Source organism: Epinephelus moara, chromosome 18, assembly GCF_006386435.1.
Source record: "Epinephelus moara isolate mb chromosome 18, YSFRI_EMoa_1.0, whole genome shotgun sequence".
In the NCBI taxonomy this organism is placed as follows: domain Eukaryota; kingdom Metazoa; phylum Chordata; class Actinopteri; order Perciformes; family Serranidae; genus Epinephelus; species Epinephelus moara.
The window spans coordinates 30,878,844-30,902,211 of NC_065523.1; the positions used below are offsets into that span (position 1 = coordinate 30,878,844).

General features: G+C 41.0%; 1 protein-coding gene across 11 annotated transcripts; it reads left to right on the forward strand.

The window, feature by feature from the left end:
• The first annotated feature begins 853 nt into the window (after window positions 1-853).
• Window positions 854-19,451, forward strand: atf7ip2 (activating transcription factor 7 interacting protein 2). 11 transcript variants are annotated; one of them, XM_050068582.1, is made up of 14 exons: window positions 854-1,480; window positions 2,510-2,595; window positions 4,427-4,765; window positions 10,141-10,213; window positions 10,353-10,484; window positions 10,708-10,776; window positions 10,990-11,027; window positions 11,148-11,188; window positions 11,278-11,333; window positions 12,760-12,805; window positions 13,052-13,131; window positions 13,305-13,472; window positions 13,570-13,757; window positions 18,171-19,451. In XM_050068582.1, the coding sequence occupies exons 3-14, from the start codon at window positions 4,551-4,553 to the stop codon at window positions 18,379-18,381; spliced, it is 1,317 nt and encodes a 438-aa protein (XP_049924539.1). In that variant the 5' UTR covers window positions 854-1,480; window positions 2,510-2,595; window positions 4,427-4,550; the 3' UTR covers window positions 18,382-19,451. The 11 variants fall into 11 exon arrangements, with proteins under 11 accessions (XP_049924539.1, XP_049924540.1, XP_049924538.1 ...); XM_050068583.1 differs by having other exon boundaries at window positions 4,486-4,765; XM_050068581.1 differs by having other exon boundaries at window positions 4,514-4,765.
• The last annotated feature ends 3,917 nt before the right edge of the window (window positions 19,452-23,368 follow it).

Here is a 23,368-nt window from a genome sequence, read left to right on the forward strand (position 1 = left end):
CTTTCCTGTTTTTCAGTGTTCAGAAGCTAAAATAATCTGGCAGTGGGAAAAGTCTGGCTGACATTCACAGCAATTACACTGTAATGAGACTAATTTGCTATAATTGCAATGAGGAAGTTTACTATTTATGCCACCCACAATGTTATCCTTTAGCTCATTTTGTTTGTTGGTAATTTTATCATATAACTTGAACTGCAAATTAAAAAACAGTGATGTGCCTAAATACCTGAAATAGCTGAAAATAATTAAATATTTTAGGTGCTGCGCAGCAATGGTCAGGGCCGGGCAATTTTAGGCAATTCTGAGCAACAAGAGGCAGAATAGGAAGACAACAAGAAAGTTGCCATAACATTGCCGTACATTTTGCATCAGTTTAGGCTTGAACTCACAACCTCTGACACCAAGGAGCATCTTCTATTTGACAGAGATAATTAACAGGTGACAAGTCATCTGTGGCTTCATAATTGACTAAGCCAGCCAACAGGATGACAGCAGCTGTCAAGGCAGATTTCAAACTGCTGCCATAAATTTAGTTATCAAGACAAAAATCTGAAAATACACATCTTGCATCTAGACAGCATGGAGATGTTGTTAATTTGTTTTTAACAATGATTGATTTACTCCATACTCCATGGTTCACATGAGGACAGAATTCAAAATGCTGTCAAAAACTCAGTTTTTAATATAAAATTCTGAAATTTGCCACACATCGTCTACCATGACTCTAGAATTTTGTCATTTTTTTCATGAACATTGAAGATTTATTTAGCAAGAATTTGCATGTATATGTTTACAGTACCGTTTACAGTCAAACATCTTGATGCACTGTAGGCTCAATTTTTGATAAATCAAAAATCTGAGGACAGTTTGTGGAGGACAGTCTGAAGATGCTCTGTAGCAAGTTTGGTGTCAACTGAGCAAAAATTGTGGGAGGAGATAGGTTTAAGAAGTTTTACAGTTTTTGAAAAGAAAATAGAGTCATGGACTTCATAATTTGCAGTAGGTTTAAATGTACAAAAGTTTCAGTATTGGGGCTACATTTTGGTGAAAGTTGTTTCCTCGGAAGAAGAAGAAAGAACGAGCAGGAAAACGAGGGTCCTGGCAGGACTGCCTGCCTGGCCTCTAATAAAAACACAATTTTGGCTTTAGCAATAAAAAAACACGGTCACCATGGTACAATATGGGTAATTTTAAATATCTTTATTCCATTTTGCAGATCTATGGATAAAATAATATGAAATTACGGGTCAGACTATTTTGAAATATATTTGCTTAGTTTTTGAGAATTTTCTTTTCCTGATCCACATTTCTTTGAAATGGCGCTTTTATTTTGAAGAAACGTGGGCCGGAAGTGTTAAAAGAGTAAGCACAGCTGGGCGGAAGTATAACCGGAAGACCATGAGCTAGTGTGGAATGCTGCTATGTGCGAGTCTTTGTAGTCATAAATTATATTTTTGGAGCATTTTAAATCTTTTATAAGGTAGGAACTGTCTGGTTCCGGCATGTTTTGTGCGCTAACGTCAGATAGCTCACCAGTTACTCGCTTACAATTTCTACGGTAGCTTGAATATACGAATACTTTGTTAAAAATGTAAGCTAACTGTTAGCTAACCGTCTTAGCAGTGTGCATCCTTTAGCTTGTTGCTCTTGTAAAACAGAAAAACTTATTTAGCCCCTGATGTTTTAAGTCATTGTTTTCTAATTCACAAGTCAACGCGTTATGCTGTCAGTCAGTGCTGCTTTATATATATCTTTAACAAGTAAGCCTGCTAAGAAAACAGTCAATTTTGTGAAAATATCTATTACCTCAGTATTTCCAGTTCCTGCTGCTTTATACATCTAATTCAGTACATCTTACAGGGAAATATTATGCTTTTTACTCCGCTACATTTATTTGATATCTTATAAGTTATGTTGTACATTTACAAAATATGAATCAACGCATGAATTAGGATGTGTTATTAACTGCCCAGCAGCATACAAAGTTATTCAAATGAGCTTTACTGACAGCAACATTAAGATTAAGGATACAATAGTGCATCAATAAATATAATTCAATAATGTGATATAATTCAATAATATGATACATGTTTAGTTTTGATAGCATAATGAGTACTTAGCCTAATTTTGTTGCCAACACTTACGTACTTTTACTTAGGTAAAATTGTGAATGCAGAACTTTTATTTGTGACAGAGTATTTATATGCCGTGGTATCGCAACTTTTACTTATGTAAAATATATGTGTACTTTGTCCATCACTGCATCACACTGATTTGTGTAGTTGAATTCTCATTTAGCATATTAAGTCGAACCCCGCAGATATACATTTTCTTATTAAAGTGATATGTTTTAAAATGGTCATGTAAGTTAGGAAACAAACGGGTGTAACTTCATCATCAGCTGTTCATTCACAGTCACTTGACATATACTGGAATGGGGAATTTGCATTGCAAGTTGGTTTTATTCAAAATTTGTGCATTTTTCTGTGTCCTGTGTTTCTGTCTACAGAGCAGTTTGCAACATTGCAAAGACGTTAAGGACTTCATTACAGCTCAGACAAAGCTCAGCAAAGAGGAACGTAGTACAAGGCAGAGGTGGGACAAATAATCAATATGGCAGCAAATTATACTGTGGAGATTTCACATCTTGTGGCCTCATTGATTAGTTCATCTACACCAATCAGCTAAAACATTAAATCCACTGGCGAGTGAAGTATAACATTGATCATCTTGTTACAGTGCAATGCTCTGCTGGGAAACCTTTGGGCCTGGCATTCATGTTGATGCAACGCCACACACCAACCATCCAAACACTGTTGCAGATCAAGTATCATGGCAACAGCACTCCCCGATGGCAGTGGCCCCCCAGGCAGGACAAAGCCCCATGCCACACCGTTAAAACTACTCTACTGACATGGAGCTCAAGGTCTTGACCTGGCCTCCAAATTCCCCAGATCCCAATTTGATTGAGCATCTGTGGGACGTGCCGGTAAAGGCGAGTTCACATTACACGACTGGCCGACCAGTCTTGAGTTGCGGAGACTATCGTAATCTTTTGAGTGTTCATATCTGCCTCAGATAACGAAGTGACGTCGTAAAGGCATGGCTATTCTTCCCAGTGTTGAATCAGATCTGCCTCCAGGGCCTGGGTCCAAACACAACGCGCTCCCTGTGATCCTATGGACGCCGGCATTGTTGTTGTTGCTTGCCGGCTTGTCCTCCTCACATTTCTTTCATCCTCCTGCGTGCTGACGTGGGACATGTCCCGCCTCTCATTGGCTGATGCTCTTTGTCAGTTGTGTCAGACTTCTCCAGTTTTCTAGCATGCCAGGTATCCGGGGGACTTGCTCGTAGGCTTGTTCACACACGAGGACTCGTCGTGGCAGACCATCTGCTGACTCACCTCTGACCCAAGGTGGCTCTCAAGATCCAAGATCTGCGGCGTCAGAATCTGGGTGAAAATCATGTAATGTGAACTAGGCTTAACCCAGAGGTACCCCTATCCAAAGGGAGGCCTCCTTGGGTTGGGTTTGTCTCTAACCAATTGAGTCATGGACACAGGACCTCTGGGGGGTGTCCTGCCATATCTGGCACCAGGACACCGGCAGTAGATCCTTTTGAATCTTGTTGGTTGTGAGGTATGGTACCAGCATGTCCCACAGATACTCAATTGGGTGTTGATCTGGGGAATTTGGAGGCAAGGACGACGCCTTGAGTTCTTTGTGGAGTTCCTATGGCTGTTGCTGAGTGGTATTTACGGTGTTGCATGGTACGTTGCCCTGCAGGGTGGGTGGTGGGTGGAGCACATCAAGTGGCATCCACATGAATGCCAGCCCAAGGTTTCCCAGCACAACATTGCATTGTAACAACATGATCAATGTTATTCATGTCACCCAGTGGTTGTGATGGTTTGGCTAATTGGTGCGAACCACAGTAGCTTCTCATGATGCAGTGATAAATGTGAATTGTTTGTTTACTTCAAACATTTTAATTCTGAAATGTGGCACTCTCTAGAATGGTCTTTTTACATTTGAATACAAGCACACGTTATGTTCTTCATGTTGTGTGTCAAGAAGACTAAAACTCAGCAGTTTGTTATCCGGACATTCGTTAAAATCTTGTAAAACTAAAATCCCAATGGAAGGAATTTATTTTTAAGTTACATAATTCACTCCTTTCTGTAAAAAAATCTTTCCATTTTAATGGTTACTTCTACCTGTTTTGTTACACAGATATCTGGACATTAGAAGACTGTCCTACAATTTAATATACACAACAAAAGATTGTTTGTGCCATGATCTTGTCATTGTGGGCAGGATATTATATAGTAATTGCATTGCATCACATCAGAGTTACTGAGCTCTGAAACAAAGAGTCCATTGATACAGGAGTGAAACAAAATAAAAGTGGCTGTTGTTATTGCCAGGTGATGCACTGATGACAGTATCAGCAACCCCTCTCAACTTTTCCATTCTTTGACGATAGCTCACTCAACAAAATGGTCTCCCTGCAGCCTCTGTCTTGACAGCACGCTGCACGTGTGGTATAATATGGCAGACGCTCAAGATCAAGCTCATGGTTGCAAGAGCTCCAAAAGGAAAGCTGAAAAGAAGGTAAAGCCTTCCACTCAACCCAAGAGAAGGGGGGGAACCGGCACACAGAGAGCTCGAGTGAACATTGGTGTGGCATTTGAAAGGTGGCGTGAACTGAAAGAAAGAAATGGATATGGATCTGATGCAGAGGTGGCCCAGAGACTGCTGGATGTGTGAGTTCACCTCCAACAGCTTCATAAATGTTCATTTAAAGTGGCTTATGGCTTGACTAATATTATTGCTTACAGGCAAACGGTGGTTTTTGTTCATCTGCATCAATGTGCTTTGCTGCGTACTTTCCTATGAGCTGGTCCAGTCGAGCAAATGATTTCAGTGTTGTGTAAAAGATGGATATGAGGGGGATGGATCCTGTGAGTCTCTGAAAGTGTTGTGACTCTCTTTGCTGGCAAGAGAAAAGTGTCAGCCGAGCTAAATTGTTGTCTGTTTACACCATCCTCTGGCCAACAGAGGGAGCTAGTTGTGACAAGTACTGTATTGGACCAGTGACCATTCTAAATTGTGTGAAAGTGAATATTGAGAAACAGTCCTATAAACCTGAAAATAAATGATAAATCACAGCAAATAGAAATTGTGTCTGGTTAATCCAGTGCTTACATTGTCATACAATTTAAAAATCAACCTATAGGGTATTGCCTATCCATATTTGTAAAGCCTTGCATGCAGGGATCAAAATTAGCAGTCGCCAGTCGCCAGAGGCGACTAATTTTAACCTTTTGGCCAGTAAATGAAGTCACCTAACCAGCCACTCTGGCGAGTGAAAAAAATAGGGCCAAACTACTGTTATTGTTGTTTCTCCCGCCCCTGGCTGTGTGTAGGCTTTGTGATGTCATTGGTTGCGCGCCGGTGTCGTACAACAGATCTTCAAGCCCACAACATGCCGCAAAGTGGGGGCTAGAATGTGAGCGTGTAGTTGGAGATCCGCGGTCCGCCATTTCCACGCCCTAGAAAGGCTGATAAGGGGGTGCTGTGGCCGTGCTGCCTGCTCTCTCCGGTTTTACGCCAGGCTCGGCTCCTTTCAAAGACTCCTTGCGAAGCACTCCAGCGACCGGATCTTTGCTCTCAAACCACAAAAAAAAATGTGATGGCACAGCAGTCTCCTTCAGTACATTATTCTATGCTTTCTTTTGATTTTCACATTGGCTAGTCATCCTGTTTAATTTGTCTTCTGATTAAATCGGAACCGTTGAAACAAGTTGTAGGAAGCCTGTGCAAGTAATTGGTTGCTGGCAGACACTCTGTGCTGCAATAAAACGGTTAATCAGCAGCGTCGTGCACTGTAGAGCCGATGCGCTGCTGGTTCTGCTGGCCTGAATAGAATATAATGTCTACTGTTGTGTACAGCATTTATAGACTGAGCTGAGTAGTGATGCGCGGGTCAACCCGTAACCTGCGGGACCCGCAAATGGACCTGTGGGTCGGGCAGCAGTGATCGTCCGTTAAATCGGTCTGTAAATGATATTTTGACATTATTGGCTATTACTGTCATGGCATCCGAAGGTACTGATGCGTTGAGCAGGTGACAGTCCGTGGCCGTTTTCAAAACACACTTGTGTCACGCACTCCAAAAGAAACTTGTTGAAACTTTAAACAATAATTTATTGTACAAAACGGGGGAAACAATATAATATCGAATACCAAATTTTCATAACGAATACCTACCCATAGAAACGAATATCCGAATATCCGAATACAGCCCTAGAAATAACTGACCAAAAATATTGAAGTTTTTCACAATATTGTGATTTATTGAGATGCGCCAGTATATAACAATGAGCAAAGTATGTTTTAATAAAGTATTTTAAACAATCAAATTTTACTCATTCCTTAATTCCACACAAAATTATGTTAATATTGTATTTTGAGAATTGCTTGAGTTTATTATAGTAATAACACATTGAAAATATACCAAAATGCTATTTATGATTTTTGGCTAATGAAAAAAATTTCTGGCCAGTAGATTTTTAAAGCTTACTAGCCACTTGGCTAGTAAGCCAAAAAGTGAAGTTTGAACCCTGCTTGTATGCGTTGTGAGACCACAGACAGCCACTTCAGAGATGAAATACCCATTTATAAGCATGTTGTTTGACTCAGGATGTGCATTCAGCACATTAAAAGAATGCCCCCCCCCCCCAAATGACCATATGTATATCAGTTACTCACCCTGTGTTAAGTTGAATTCCGGAAGAAAACAGCAAAGCTTTTTCGAAACACCCCTTTACAAACTCTCACACAACTGGTGCAGTACAAGTCTCATCTATCCAGTTGCAGTATTTTCCAAACAGACATCTCTTTCCAACAGGGGACTTAACTAAAAATTAAGCGTATTTATGCTCTCTGTAAAGCCAGACTCCAGTAACAAGAACAGTAATATTTGTCTCACTGGACACAACAGCTGCTGGTCTGCCACTGCCTCGATCAGTTAGTTTGTTTGTCTTAATGTGTGACTTTGGTGTTTTAAAGGGATAGTGCACCCAAAAATGAAAATTCAGCCATTATCTACTCACCCATATGCCGAGGGAGGCTCAGGTGAAGTTCAGGGGTTCGTTTGGATTCACCAAAGTCACACAACAGTAGCAAACTATCACTAAGGCAGTGGTAGACCAACAGCTCCTGTGTTCAGCAAAGGGAAATCACTGTTTTCGTCACTGGAGTTTGGCTATGAATAGAGCATAGATAAGTTTCACTTTCAGGTAGGTTCCTTGTCGCAAAGAGTTCTTCCCAAAGTCTGTTTGGGAACAACTGCCTGTCACGTCGGCCTCCCGGCTGGCCTCCAGCTCCACTCTGCCTGTCACATCGGCCCTCCCGGCAGCCCCCCAGATCTGCTTCACCTCTCTAGTCAACCTGCTGGTCGCCCTCTGGATCGGCCTTGGCCATCTGCTCTGCCTCCTGGCTGCCCTCCAAATTTGCTCCGCCTGTCTGGTTGACCTCCTGGCCACCCTCCGGATCTGCTTCACCCCTCTTATCAGCTTTATGGTCAGCCTTCAGAGGTGTTCTGTCCACCTGGTCGACCTCCTGGCCAACCCCCAGATCTGCTCCACCTTTCCAGTCATCCTCCTGCCCGTCCTCCAAATCTGCTGGCTGCCCTCCCACTCTCCTCCACCTGTCTGCTCAGCTCACTAGTCGGCCTCCAGGCTGATTCGCCTATCATGTCAGCCTCCTGGCCGCCCTTCAGATTGCTACAGCATCCTGATCATCCTCCTGGTTGGCTCTGCTCAGATGTCCGGCCCTCCGTCTGTCCTCCAGTTCTCTGCTCCGCCCCTGTCCAGCCCTCTGGGCCTTCTGCCAGAGGTCCCTTGCTCCGCCCTTGTTCAGTTTCCACACCAACATTTGAACAATAAGCCTCTCCAGCACACACACTTTTTGCCACATTGTTCTTCAACCTCATGCAAGACTTTCCAGCACTCCTTACCTGCCTGATCTCCTTTTATCGACCCTGCCTCCCTCTGACCTGCCTATGTCGTCTGTTTCCCGGTAAACTCACCAGCCTTCTGTCCCTGACCACAAGTTCTCCCTCAGCGTGTCTGGTTTCTGTCTGCCTGTGACTGTGTGGTATTTTCCTGCCTTGGCGTTTCAGCGTGAGTGTTCCTTGTTTTTGTCAGTTGCCTGGTGCAGCTCAGAGATTATCTGTGAGACACCACACACTGCCTTGTGCGTGTGTCCTCCTTTCACCTACATGTCGACCCTTACACCCAGAGACTGTGTGTGGAATGAACTATTACCTGGATACCTTTGTGAGTTCAAGTTTGCTTACTCTGTGTTCAAATAAAAGTCAATACCAACTATCTCTGAGCGCTGCATTTGGCATATTAGAAGAACAAACCTTTCTACATGAATTCACCTTAGCACCAGATGAGTAATTGACACTCAAATGATCATTTGGGGGTAGAAGTATTCCCTGAAATTTAAACATTTACTCTGTGACCAGCTTTGCTTTGCTGCTGACCTCTGAGGTTTGTTGCTTGAGCACATTTTTCCTCTTGGCACTCAGCGCATGTACATCTTAATGAAATCTGTTTTGTGATGCTTCCACTAATGGCTTATAATGATTGAAATGCTGCACACCCTGCTTTGTGGTATTTTCTGGCTGTTTTCTTTTATGCTGTAGTGGCTATGCTTGTTATATCACACTGCATTTTGCGTCCTCTCTTTACAGCAGGTTGCTCAAAGTGTATTTAACTGTTCAGAATAGAATAGAATAATGTTTATTCGGACATGTCTAAAAGAAACAAACAAGCTTTGGTTAGAAAAAAAAAATAAAAATATAATAATAAAGAAATAAAAAATGAAAGGCATGAATAATCAATACAAAAAAATCCTCCGCACACTGACATAGACTTTACTATCGAAATTTAATGAAGGGAACAACGCGTTTCGCGTTTAGCGTCATCAGGTTCACCTCATCAGGTCTGACCTAAGCATTCTCAGGTGTGTTTAAATGCTTGCTGGTCACATGACCAATTTCGTTTTTCTTTTTTCTCTGTTTGTCTAAGCAAGACTCAAAAAAATATACAAAAACAATACAATTACATACATCATGAAGTTGAAAAAGTATGCATCAACCATGGTATAAGTTAAAAACATAAGAATTTTTTCTTCTTTTTTGCCCCATAGGATACATAAAAGAAAGCTTAGGAAAGCTGTACTGTCCTACGTAGGGAAAGTCGAGCCTGCACTAACTGCGGAGTAGTGAGTAAAGGATAGACTTGCAGGATATATATTATTAATGTATATTATTCATGTCCTGTTATATGGTTCCTCTGCATAAAGGTATTTGTATATAGGTACTGGTGGTCTCAAGCTAGGATAGAGTACTTTGTAGTAATTCTACCTCTTATCCTCGCTTTGTGTAATATTGATTATGTAAGTAGACTTTGCTATTCATGCATTGAAATTCTTATGTTTTTAACTTATACTCAAAAAAATATACAAAAATAATACAATTACATACATCATGAAGTTGAAAAAGTATGCATCAACCATGGTATAAGTTAAAAACATAACTTATACATAACTCTTTAAAGATTTCAGTTCCCTCTCAACTGTATCCAAAAGTTGTTCCAGGTTTGTACCACAACAGAGTAGAGCTCAGTGTTTTTGAATAGTATAATTGAATATTTCTGGAGTTATAAATGTGTTGTATGTAGTGTCGTGCTCTCAGGCTCATACTTAACCTCTGTCATCCACTATTCTTAGATTCAAAACACTTTAATGCACTGCTTTTATATGAGAACTCCTCTTTGGTGCTTGTTTTGGAGATGGTTCTAGAGCAAAGAGATGGATGGCTGCTTTAGGCACAACGTGCTAATCTTTTATGTTGCCAGATATGGCAGATGTTAGTGTTACTATGCAAAGTGATGTGTCATTCTTGCTTTGCTTTGCGACATATTTCCACAAATAAGAGAGTACAAAAGATAAAAAAAAGCAGGTTGTAAGTTCTTCAGTGTAGAGTTACACACATTATCAGTTGAATACCAAGTGAATGTTGACATTCTTTGTGTGTCTTTTTCCTCTGTATTTATGCATGAAGAATGAAGAATTCGCCCTCTGGTCCAGCTCCCTCCAATGACAGTAATACAAAGATGACATTCTCTCAATCTGAAGTAAGTGACAGTATTGTGTGATTATTAGACATACTTTTTTCTGTACATAGTTCCATTTGCAAATGAATACGCTGTACTGTAACTATCACCCGAATGCAGCTCTTCTATGTCCTTATTTTGTGTGATTGTGCGTCAACAGCTGGAGACACTGATCGAGCAGGAGGTTGACACTGTATTTAAAAAGAGGGAAAACAAGCTGCAGGGTTTGATAGGTACTATTCAACAGCTGGATCGCGAGGTCAACTATGAAAGCTCCATGCAAAAACTGGAGGTTGGTGAAAGTAGTGGTGCGCATTTTTAACTAGCTAGGCATTGAAATGGACAGGGTTTCAACCACAAATTAACAACTCTGTTAATTTTATACTGCCATTTCTTACCACTTTAAACCAAAAGAACTAAACATGAATCTACTGGTGTTTGTTTCAAAGCCAAATCAGTGATAAAGGATACCTTAATCCAAATGAATCTTTAAAGAATGTTCCTGTCTTCCTCAGGCTCAAATTAACACCATAACCAAGAGAGCAGAAGCAGCTATTGCCTACATAACAAAGACACAGAAAAAGGTTTGATGCAGCCAACACATACAGTTACAGTTTGTAGAAAGTATGCTCAAACACACAACAGTGAAAAGATTCTTGATATAATAATCTTGTTGTCCACTTTTGTAAAGTAACTTTAAGTAAAAAATGTGATGATAGGTACACTAGATAATGATGTTCAGTTTGAGATGTAAACTCTGACACATGTGATCTGAACAAAACTGATTTTCCTCTCAGGGCCTCCTGCCATCTCCTGTTGATAACGAGATCATGAGGTATGTAGAATCAGGTTCAGTCGTGAGTCGTCAGTTAAAATGATGGAGCTGTTGATGTAAATTTGTACTTGGTATTTATTTGCACTCTGAGATAATATGATTTAATGTCCAACTCTGCAGGGAAGACTCTGAGAATGAAACCACAGAGGCCACGTCACAGAGTAAGAACCCACTGAGTGTGTGCATGCTATTGAATATTTGCATTTTGGGATTGCATGAGTGTTAATTCTATGCAATTTATTTTTTGCAGCTGACAGAAAGAGCACAGATTGCATGGACAAGAGTGGAGAGCTCTTCAGAATGACAGTAAATATGCAGTTATCTCTTGGAATGAATGGGTTCAATACAAGTGTATAAATCAGAAAAATGTCTCCTTGTTTAATTGGCAAAAAATATTTTCCCATGTTTTCTAAGTGACCACTGGAGACAATTTTTGTAACTGGTCCAGTATTGAGCAAGGGTGCAAGCAAGCAGCTGCAAAACAGGCTTCAGTGTAATCACTGTGGGCATTTTTGTCATTTGACGACCACTAAAAGGGCTTGTTTTTGCCACTGACAGGCTCAGATTGTTATTTTAAGTGTTTGACAACATTAGGGAAAGGATCCCTACAGAGACAGACTTATTTTGTGAAAAAGTAGAAGCCTTTTTCTTCATCAGAAACAGTCCTGAAATTGTCACCACCCACCACACCTACACATCTAACTAGCTGAATTGTTTATTTCAACCAAACCAGAGCTGGTGATTGTTTGAACAATGTAAAGACAAAACAAGATGTTTTTTGTGCGTGTTATTTTGTTTCTAAATGAAGTGTGTTTTATAATGATAAAATTGCTGTTAATTCAAATCAGGGGTCTCAAACTCATTTTAGTTCAGGGGCCACATACAGCCAGTGGGCCACACCAGTAAAACCTTTACATAATAACCTATAAATAGTAACCCCTTCAAAATGTCCCCCTTTTTTTAAGTGTAAAGTTGGTCATTCTGAAAACGTCGATCCATTTAAAAAACTAATGATGAACAGCCCGAGATGTCTGAAGAAAAATATGTGCAAATTCAACAGTTTTTCTACAACTCTCTTTCAACACGTGAATGTTTTTCATCATTCTCCACTAAAATGGAAGCTACTGAAGAAGCAGGTTAAGTCGTGTCCCGCCTAACAGTTTTGTCAGTGTGACGTGTTCACACCAAATGCGACGCAACGATTGACTATTTTGTGTCGACTCGCTTCATACTTCATAGGTGTGCAAAGTCATTTAGTGGGCCGGATTGGACCCTCTTGCGAGCCGTGTGTGTGACACCGCTGATTTAAATAAAGTCTGGTGGCTTTGGTGATAGCGATTTCAGGGCTGTTTCTGTTTAAACAAAAATGATCTTACTCTTAAACAAAAAGTTCCTTCTCTGTAGGAATCCTCTATAATGTTGGCAGACACTTAGAATAACAAACTGAGCCTGTCAGTGGCAAAAATTCAGAGGACATACATTGAGGGTACACAATTGCTCAGAGTGGTTACATTGCAGCCTGTTTCACAGCTGCAGCAAGCTTACTCAATAGTAGACCAATTTTGAAAATTGCTGTCTCTATTAGTGATGTAGACACAAAAACACGAGAACAAAGGGTCCAGGTTGAAAAAATACCTTAATTACCCTTTAATGTGGTGGCTTACACTGTTTCGTATGAACTAAAAACAGTGTAAACACTGATGTTTAAGTTGGTCGATTTTTTTCTGTCCAGGAAACCACAATAAAGGCACTTAAGAAGATGCATGATGATAATGAAGGTGAGGTGGTTATACACTGTATATACAAGTGGATGTTTGAATAGCTGAAAGTTTAAACTGTCTAATGTAGCTTCTGGTGACATCATCTCACCACGCAGTGAGAAAAACTGACACGATAAGCTGCTATAATGACCCAAATTAAATAATATGAGTCAGTGAGCACATGAATTAATAACCACATCCTTTATTTCTACTCTTCCCTGTCCCTTCCCCTGCTACTTGTCATTGCACATAATCCCTGTTAAGTTTTGAAGGCTGCCATAGCAGATTTAAGTGAGGAGCTGCCTCATCCGGTTCTTACCCCTGACGGCTCTCCTGACTGTGAGGTAGGATGCCTCATTTTTTTAATACATCCTCTTCGAAACATGCCACGCATAAATATGTAACGTGTAGCAAATGACAAGCTACTCATGCACGTGAAAAAAAAAAAATTGGGAGTTTTCGCTATTATTTTGAGTCGTGCCTTTATTTACTCACAGTGTTACGTTGTGTAATGCAGGAGCTCATCACGTCAATAAAGAAAGAGCCAGAAAATGAGCAGGAAACAAAGAACAATGTTGTGGAGTCCAAGCAGCGTGAGGAACCAAAGGCCGGGAGGGTGAACGTAGAAGGTCTCTCAACTGTCAATAATAACCTAGTAACAGCCCTGCACACAGACTCAGAGCAGGTAATACACACTCCCAAACTAACCCACTGTAGTAATTCACTCGACTGTTTGCTACTAACGTTAACCCCCACTGCCTCCCTGCTTTTCTGAACCTAAGGACAAGTACCTGTACCCTCCTCTTCCCTCCACCACTTTCCCCTCCATCCTGAGCATGGAAGCAGCCTCATACAACATTCCCCAGAGACCAAAGGTGCTCCTGGCTCTCATCAGGAACCCTCCTGGCCTCTCTGTAATGTGGGATGTGGAGGAGAAAGACCCCTCTGAGCCACCAATGAAGAGTTACAGGTGAGAAGCAGCAGAGGGTGAGACATTATGTGTTGAGAAGGCAGGTTTGAGCCGGGCTACCCACTGGATAAAATCACCCGATTGGGATCTGGGGAATTTAGAGGCCAGGTTGATGCCTTTGGCTCTTTGTCATGTTTCTCAGGCCATTCCCTGCAGTGTGACATGATGCGTTGTCCTGCTTCACCTCACTTGTGTAGGGGAAATAACTTTTTGAGAATGTTTGCACTCGTAATAAAGTTTGGGGAACCACCCTCCTAATGAGGAAAGCGACTAATCAAATTAATAACTCTGTAAACCAATTATTAATTCGTTAGCACGCTTATCAATAATGAATCAATCTCAATATCTGGGTTATGAATTCTCTATACAGGGATCTTAGTTCCTGTTCAAAAGAGATATACACAGACGTGGCGATAAATCCAGATGTATTTAAGCTAAATGTGTAATAATTGAGTAAATAAATACCAAATGATAATGATATGAAATAACACAAAATCAATAGTGTGTGTGTATATATATATATATATATACATATGGATTGAAACACTCGTAACACTCGTGTGAGTTATTTAGTTTGGCGATAGTGAGAGAGTATGTGGCTATAGATTAATTGGAAATGCAGGGCTGCGCAAAACCATTCACCTAAGGAAATCTAACTTACGACCAGAATAATTAAGCCTCCTATTCGGCATCAACTCTTTTACCATACAGCGGCGGCCTGGAGTTAGAGAACTTCTTTTCCTACTTTCTTAGCAGCGTTGATTCAGGCGGACGTTTCTTTCCGAGGGCCACCTGGACTGTCGCTTGGCAGCTCCCGGACTTCCCAGCAGAATGAAACCGGCTGCAAAACAGTGGTTGAGGAGCGGTTGAGTCTGACTGCGATGTCCTTCGGGTGACCCTCAAACGTTGCTTCTCTTAAACTGCAGAAAATCTCTGGGTTTGTGTCAAAAGAATCTCTTCGTAATGACCCTTAAAGCAACAGAGACCGGAGCCGAAATATCAAAGTTTAACAGAATTTATTTTCTTGTACAAGAAGGAGCGTTTCACAGTGCAACACACAAGATGAGGTTACAGAGAAAAGGCTCCTTGAGGAGCATCTACTGCAAGTTTTTATACAGCACAGGTGGGCGTTAGACTTCATAGATAACGTCATAACTGTTTCAGTTCCTCTCCTAATCTATCAAGTACAGACTTCATAGGTAACAACCGTCTTCAGTCCTTCTGTTGGAGTGACACCCTGTCACACTGGCCCCCAGATTACATGCTCTCGACAACAGAACCACTGTGATGAGTGGCTGGCAGCTGCTGGCTCCGATGAATCTGGTGTGACGAGGCAGGTCGAAAAGGCACATGTCTACTTTGTTATGATTACTCGCTTATAATAATGGACAGATAAAGTTGAAAACAATCTCATTGGCCGTTCGATCTTGTTATCAAAGTTACTATTAACGCGCATGAAAATGTAAAAATCGGCTGGCTTCATCACTTCAAGTATAATGTTACTGAAGGCACTGGAGGTAAAAGTAAAACTGGATAAGTAAAACTTAAAAGTTTAAAATAACTTTGATTGTGAGCAAGTAAGAGTTATGCAGGAACCGTAACTGGCTAAAACATAAGATACAGCAAAAGCACGTGGACAAAAACGAAAAAGGCAAAAAACAACAACAAAAGAGACGAAGAGTACGGAAAATGACGTAGAAGAGATGAAGAGGCGAAAAGAAGAGCAAGAGGACAAGAAGAAGAAGAGAGTAAGAGCAGACGCGCTGCGCTTACTTGTTATTATACCGCATGTATCAGCAAAGTACATGTATAGCCTAAACTGCTTCAAATACACACACTCTAGATTAACCTATAGTTGCAATATATAAAAAAAAACACAATGAGGAAGCACATATTCATGCCAACAGGTTGATTGATAAATCCAACTATATTTTAATTCTGAATATAATATGGGGCTCCTTATGGGATCCCACTTTAACTACCGTCACAAGATGGCAGTATAGCTCCATGTTAAATGAGGGATTAAAAGGAACTGAATTTGCAACTCATTAATCTTTTGTTTTACAGGATTAAAGAAAAATATAATTCAGATAACAAACATGGATTATGCACATGTACAAGTTTAGGATATGGAAAAGAAAACAACAAGGGAAACAACTGTATAATTTCACATCCAGAGATATACGAAGTTTCTGCTCAGAAACATTTGGTGAGAAAGGGGAGGGGTGTGATTCCCCGGGGTGACAGGAATGAACAGGATGTGGTTGAGAAAAGAAGCATTGTCTTAAGATCCTAGGATGGCTGAAAGGAGCGTTTGTCAGGACTGGGGGTGATTACGGGGTCGAGTCCTAAACATTTGACCCTCCAGTGGTCTCTCGTTGTCTATTGTAGTCCAATCTGGAGAGTTTAGCAGTGTTGCCAGATCTCGCGAGACAAATAAGCAACCAGGCCTGTGAAAACGAGCCCAACTTTTTCTACGGAGCCCCCCTAGGTTCCGGTGAGAGAAAATTAAATAAACTGTGTGCACGGTTTTACAATCCGTGGGGACGGATTTTAAACTGTGGGTACAGATTATCAATTTACATCCATGTGGACAGATAAGTAAACTGTGCGCAGTTTTGCAAAACTGTACCCACGGTACACAGTTTATTTATTTTTCTCCCCCCTGAGCTTCAGGACAATGACCACAAGAGGGAGTTAAACCACCTTTTAACATTATTTAACATTAGAAAACAGATGGGATATCAAATATAGACTGATGTACCAAGTACATTATATACACAGTAAACCTCTGATAATTAAAATTTGCACACACAAATAAATATCATCCTGAATTCACAAATTCTTTATTTATTATTGCTTTTTATGCACTCATCTAACTTTTTTCTTTTAGTTACAGGACTGATGTTTTCCTAACCAAAAAAAAACACATTACCCTGCTCTGCCTCTGATTGGCTAGTACTCGTTGCCATCAGGGTCAGAGCCAATTAGAAGCAGGATGCGGGTGGGAAAAAACTCTGCTGTCTCCTGTGTGTATGGGGAAAGGGGAGGGACAGAGGGAACAGGCAAGACAAACTATCCTATGTTTAAATAACATATCAAAAATATCTGCTTGACAACTTATTATGGAGCTGGGAACAAGCCCAAATAAGCAACTACGCTTTAGAGACAAGCCCAAAAAAACCCCGCAACTACCAAAATTTGTAAGCGACTTTGGGCTTGTTTTTCTATAAAGTCGCTTACAAATTTTGGTAGTTGCGGGTTTTTTTATAATAAGCGGACTTGGCAACACTGGAGTTTAGAATACTGCTGTGTCCCTACACTTGACAGTGGTTTTAATGTTGTGGTTGATCACAAAGAGGCGCAGCAAATCCTGCCATTATAGAAACTTGAACCTGAGAATGTGTAGACCGAATCACAGTGTCTGTATACAAAAACTTTCAGGTAGAAAATCCTCGTGTCATGTACATGAAATCAAATGGCGCTGAGCAAACTTTGCCCAATTAGTTTGTCGGGCTTTTGGGCTTTAATGACAGGAAAGTTAGAAGCATGAAGGGGGAGAGAGAAGGGACAACATGGAGCAAAGGGCCACAGGCTGGAATCTAACCCGTGGCAGCTGCAGCAAGGACATTACCTTTGTATATCAGGTGCCTGCTCTACCCACTGAGATACTGGGCACCCCAACGAGATTTTAGTCACCTAAAAAGGCCCACCAAAATAAAAGATCTATCACTTTGAGTCTACACTATATTTAGAATATCTTCGTTCGCAGCCTCACCTTGCTGACAGTCTTTTTCAACATTTTTTTTTTTTAGGTGGCTAAAATACATTTTGCTGCAGCCCCGTCCACAGCAGTACAGTGCGTAGCTTCCATGACAGTATGTTTGGTTTATCACAGATGATAGCAAAACAACAAAGTATATGAAATAAGCACAGCAGAAATGTCAGATAGTTGAGAAGTGTGTAAGTATTTATCTTTAAACTTTAGCTTTTTTTTTTTTTTTTTTTTTTTACAATTTTGGTCAATCGATCATCGAAAGCATTGCAGATTATTACTGTGTCAGTAGACAAATTGATTTATCGACTAATGGTTTTAGTTTCAATAGAGTTACAAGATTTTAGATGCTGATATCTGATGCAAGCGGTGTGCGGCACGTGACACAACTGAATTATCATTGCTCTTCCTCTGAGACAAGCAGTCACACTCAGCCAGGTTGTTTACAGGACTGATATCTTTTACACATCTATCTGAGGAATACACTGTTTATGTCAACACATGACCACCAGATGGAGGCAGATTCAGCCAGTTAGTGGTCTTCACCACAGCTCTCCTTCCCTTTGTAGTCTTTGTTCTTTTAGTTGCTCCATTGCTTTAGTCACGCTTTCTCATTTCTCTGTCTGTCTGTGCTGCAGCATCTTCATGACCATGGAGAAGCAGAAGGGCAACGGCGTCTTTCGAGATTGGACCACCCTTGGTGAGGTGCCGGCCAACCCTCTGCCCATGTGTGTGATGGTCAGCAAGTACAAGCCCGGACACAAGGTGTGTGTCGCTGTAATAGGCAAAGACAAGTTTGGCCGATACGGACCTTACAGTAAAGTTGAAACCAGAGCCATACCGGACTAGCTGGGAGGAGGACATGGTGTCAAGGGAGAGATAACACGTGAGGCTACCTCTACCTGGATTTGCCCAGTTTTCTCATGAAGTGCCTTAAGGTTGATAATGTGGGGAATGTCAGGAAGATTATTTGGCGTACTTTAAAATTGAGTGGAACTTCAGCCAAACATTAACAGGTACTGTATTTATGCCCTCCAGCAATTATTGCATTTACATGGACATGAATAACCCGCTTATCCTGGTTATGATCATATTTGGGATACGGTGTTTACATGAGCACAGACGAATCAGGTTTTGCGTATCCCTCGCATACATAAAAATCCTATTCTCTGTCTCAACCACACACACTTTCACTCCACACTGTGCTGTTCTTGAAAGGAGTTACACTACTCTTATAACACTCCTCCATTTTGACTTGTGCCAGCCTGTTGCTTCCACTACCACTATGTAGGGAAGCAGTGGATGAAGACACGCAGCCTCCTACCAAAAGACAAAACTCAGTTTAACTTCATTGCTCCAGAAGTGAGACGTTTTCGCCACCACTATTGTTTGTATTTCTGTAACGTCACATGACTGAAGCTGCTCCTGTGTAGGAAGTCAGCGGTGCTCAATAACCAGGATAAGGTGTATTCATGGAACAGTAATCCGGTGTCTTTCAGATTACTCCAGTTAGGGCTGGGCAGCATATTTATGTTATCACCAATATCGTGATATGAGACTTGGTATTGTCTTAGATCTTGGTTATCGTTTTCTGAACATACCAGACTGTTCTAGCTGTTCTATTATTTGCCTTTCCCTACTTAGTCGTCACATCCAGAATACTGATGATTATTCATGTTCATGTAAACAGACTCATTGATTACGGTTCCAAAGGAAGTAGTGTAAATAGCCATGTTTGAAGCACTTCTGTCTCTGTTTGGTTATCTCCTGTTATAATGGAGCAGTCGTTTAAGCCTTAAATAAACAGACAACCATGAGATGCATTTCACTGTGAAAAAGTAGTTCACGCAATGTTAGCAATGTATAACAAATGATGAAGTTTTTAAATGAGATAATAAAAATGACAATGTTTTAATGTATGCTCTGTGTGATTTTCCTTCATATTTTGGTTTGAGTTTTTCCGATATGCCTCCAATTGCGTAAAATTTTGGATCGGCTTTCAGGGAGTGTGCAAGTCTATACACTGATCAGATACCATGTAATTTATTAATTAGCTTTAAAGTGGTTTCCCACCCGGATAAAACAGTTTTGCGCATTTTCAGGGCTACTGTTTTAGAGCGACAAAGAAGAATTGATTTCTGGTAAATGGTAAAAAGTTAACCGTTAGCAAAATGTCTCTGCATGTATTTGCACATGGATTTAACATGTACCATTCGTTCATTTGAATTTCAGTTAAGAATGAAAAAACAATAAAATGGAAAAGCGATTTATTTCATTATTTGTTTTTCAATGTTCAACAAAAAACAGATTTCGACTACTTTTTCAAATATTTCATTTAGTGCGCAGGTCCAAAATAGAACATTTAAAAAACAGTCTTGATCCCTTTTTTTAATTTTGATATTTAATCTCTCTCATTTTGTGCCCTGGAAGTTATTCAGCCTAGCGCATACTTAATTTACTGTCTGATACTGATAGTAAGCTGTCATTTATTATGGCTGCCTTGGAGTCCCAAGGATTATGCGCTTGTTGCCGCGACGTAAAACATAACTTTGGCTCTGTAACATCGCCATTGCTGTCGAAGGCTCTGGTAGAGCTACAGTGATCTTGACCATGAGTAAGGACAGTAAGAAAAATATGCTACAGGTAAAATGCTCTAAATTTAGTACAATTGCACTCTACTGATTATTCTCATTTCATCTTCCCCGTATTTGTTCAATTTTTCAGTTCATGAATTAGCTTGAAAATGACTGAATACCGCCATCTACAGGCGTTATGTGACATTTAAGGTGGACTGAGAAATTCCAATTCCAAGTTATCAGAATCAGTATTTGGACAGAAACAAAAACATTTAGGAGCATCTCTTGTAAAAATCTCAAACATTGGATACAACTTGGTTCCAACTGCTTCTGCTTCTCCCTTTTTCATATGAATGGAATACTTATTCATTCACATTCATTCAGCCACAAGAGGCCGACAGAGGGAGGCGTGGGCTCTCTTTTTTTGGCTTTTCACCAGCTAAATCAAGCTGAGGCTGATGATGTACAGCTGTTTTTTTGGGTAACACCATTACCTCTCCTCTCTGATGACACCCTCATGCCGGTCTTTACATTCTTTACAAAGAACGCAGGCCCTCTTGTACTTAACATGTACACACAAAGCTGTGGTCGTGCTCTTACTTGCTGCTCCAGATGTTTCCTTTTCCTGCTTGATCAAGCTCTGCTTTCTTGCCAGCTGGCAGCAGTCAACAGTCTCCTCACTCTCCCGCTCTGCCTCCAGCTCTCACATTCAGTACGTGTAAGTGAAGACGACAGGCCACAATTCCTATCAGTCACAACAGAGGCTTGGCATAGTCACTCAGAATTTGGGAGACTTGTGTGCCCGACCTGGCTAGACCTTAAAGGGCCAGTTCACGTAGAATCACACACAGTGCTACCCACCCTTACATTCTTCTCCAGGATAAACCTCTAAATAATGATAGTTAGCATCTAGTCAGCATATGAATCCATGACGGAAGTTAGAGTTAAAGGAGCTGTGTTATATTTAGAATTCCTTCAGTGTTGATTGTTGAAGAGGTTTGACCAGGAGCCCAATCATCTGATTTAAACCAGTAAACACCGAATAAAGCAGTCTTGCATTAATGACATTACTGAAAGAGCTGACACTAACAAGAAATGCACCTCTTTTTGTGTTTATGACAAGTTGACATAATGATTATTATTGTTATGACAAAGATATCTTCTGGTAATGTCATCCTGGTTAATGTCAAGTTGTCATTATAAGGACATCCCAAACAAATTTAATGTCAACTTGTCATGACAAAGACAACTTCTGGTAATGTCACTTTGATTAATGTCAAGTTGTCATAATCAAGACAACCCAAACAATGCCAACTTGTCATTACAAAAACCGAATGACACTTAATGACAGCAGTTATAAACGTTTATGACAAGTTCATGACAGTGTCATGTCCCCCTTATGTAGATACCTTTAAGTAAAGTGTTACTTATTTCCAGTAGGTTGATTTAACTTGTGTTGCATTTGTGGTCATTACGTTCAACCCTTAGCTCCTCCCAACATAGAATGAGATGCACTTACCTGGCAATGGGTTACTTTGGTCTTACCAGCATTACCCTTCGCAGCACATATGACTGCCGAGTTATTGTCTCTCCCACAGGCCAGAATGTGTTTATACAGTCTGTATAGACTGCTAAATGTGGAACCATTTAGGCTTATATGTTTCAAAGAAGGTCTGCCTTTGCGTTTGTGCTGTTGGTCTGCCACAGTCTGATATAATGCCGTATATGAAGGAGTGGGAGTGCAACTGTAAAGGGAGTCATTAGACCCGCAGCGAAATCCTGCTCCCAGCATCAGCAATAGTCTGTGTGTACGTGTGTGTCTCCCTTGGACCAGCAGGACCCAGTGGGGAAGCACAGCAGAGTGATGGGCCTCGGAAGACCACTTAAAAACACAAACCCACAATCACACTGACACACACGTACGGGCGCACACAGTGGCCTAATTAGAGCTGACAGCAGAGGAGAGAGAGCTTATGAAAAGAGGGCGAGGAAAAGAATGGTGCAGAGAAGCCGGGTAGAAAAAGCAGAGGTGGAGCAGAGAGAGTGATTAGGGAGCAAATGCGTTCTTTAAAGTTTTAAAGTGAAGTGTTGGCAGAATGGTGACCTGCTTCCTCGGTCCCTTGCCTCCTGTAAAATGGATGATGCGTATGGAATTACCCCTTCCATAAAGGTGTTGTGATCTTAATTTTGTGAGCATTTCCATTTAAGTTTGTACCTTTAAACTCTACTTTTTCATATGAAAATGAATGTAGTTTCTGTTACATAATTGTTTAAATTCTCAGATTGGTTAAAAGGATCAGAAAAGAGCCACTCAAGGTTTGATTCACAAACAGTGGGGCAGCATTTGTTGACTGACAGACAGGAGCTCAAACCCCAAATTTAGGGCCTGAGGAACTTGTAAGGAGTAAGCCGTGGTTACACTTGGTATGAACATGTGTCTTGGGTGACTGGATCACAAGAGGACAGCTCTAAGTCTGTCTGTTCTGCATTAATTGCATCTCCACGTGCGTCTTGAGTGACCATTTGTGATCGGATCTTACTCCCTAGCTCTATATACAAATAAACAAAGATAAACACACATTTTATAGGCACTTGTAAATCTGTGATCATAAGATGGCATGATCTTTCCTCTTACCTTCATTAAAATCTGCTTAGCGGAACAAACACAAGATGACCTAATGGTTTTTAAATGCACATAAACAGCAATATGTGATTTAAAGCAAATGTTGGCCAGGGTGTAAAGTCAGGGGGCCAGTGGCCCCTTCCCTATTTCCTGGTGCTCTTACTCGGGTCACACCCATCTTTGAACTTGGCCATCATCGAGATCTTCATTACACAACTCTAAAGTTTTGTGAGCCAGGGGTGTAAAGTGGGGGGCAAAGTCCCACCTGGTACACAGACTGGCCAATTATAATGTAGCACCGGGCCGGCTCAGACCAGGCTCCGACAACAGCACAACAGCAATGCAATCGTTTGGCTCTCTTGATAAAACTGTCCCCACCAACTGGCCTGCCCTGACAAAAATAATCGCCCCTTTGCTAAGTCCCACCCCGGATGCAGACTGGCCAATCATAACATAGCATCAGACCGGCTCAGACCAGGGTCCAACAACAACACAGCTGTGCTCCATTGACTCTAATGCAGTCGTTTCAGATTTCCTTCATTGTCAGGCTGGTTTTGTGGATTTGGAGCTAAATGTTGTGCCTGGGGCACGTCGTGTATTAATGATACTCGTTACCTGGAGAGGTTGGAAAAAGATA

Coding starts and splice junctions, on each gene's coding strand:
- atf7ip2 (XM_050068582.1), top strand. CDS start 4,551: ATGGCAGACGCTCAAGATCAAGCTCATGGTTGCAAGAGCTCCAAAAGG. Junction 11,028..11,147: donor GTTGATAACGAGATCATGAG/GTATGTAGAATC, acceptor CCAACTCTGCAG/GGAAGACTCTGAGAATGAAA. Junction 13,758..18,170: donor CCACCAATGAAGAGTTACAG/GTGAGAAGCAGC, acceptor TCTGTGCTGCAG/CATCTTCATGACCATGGAGA.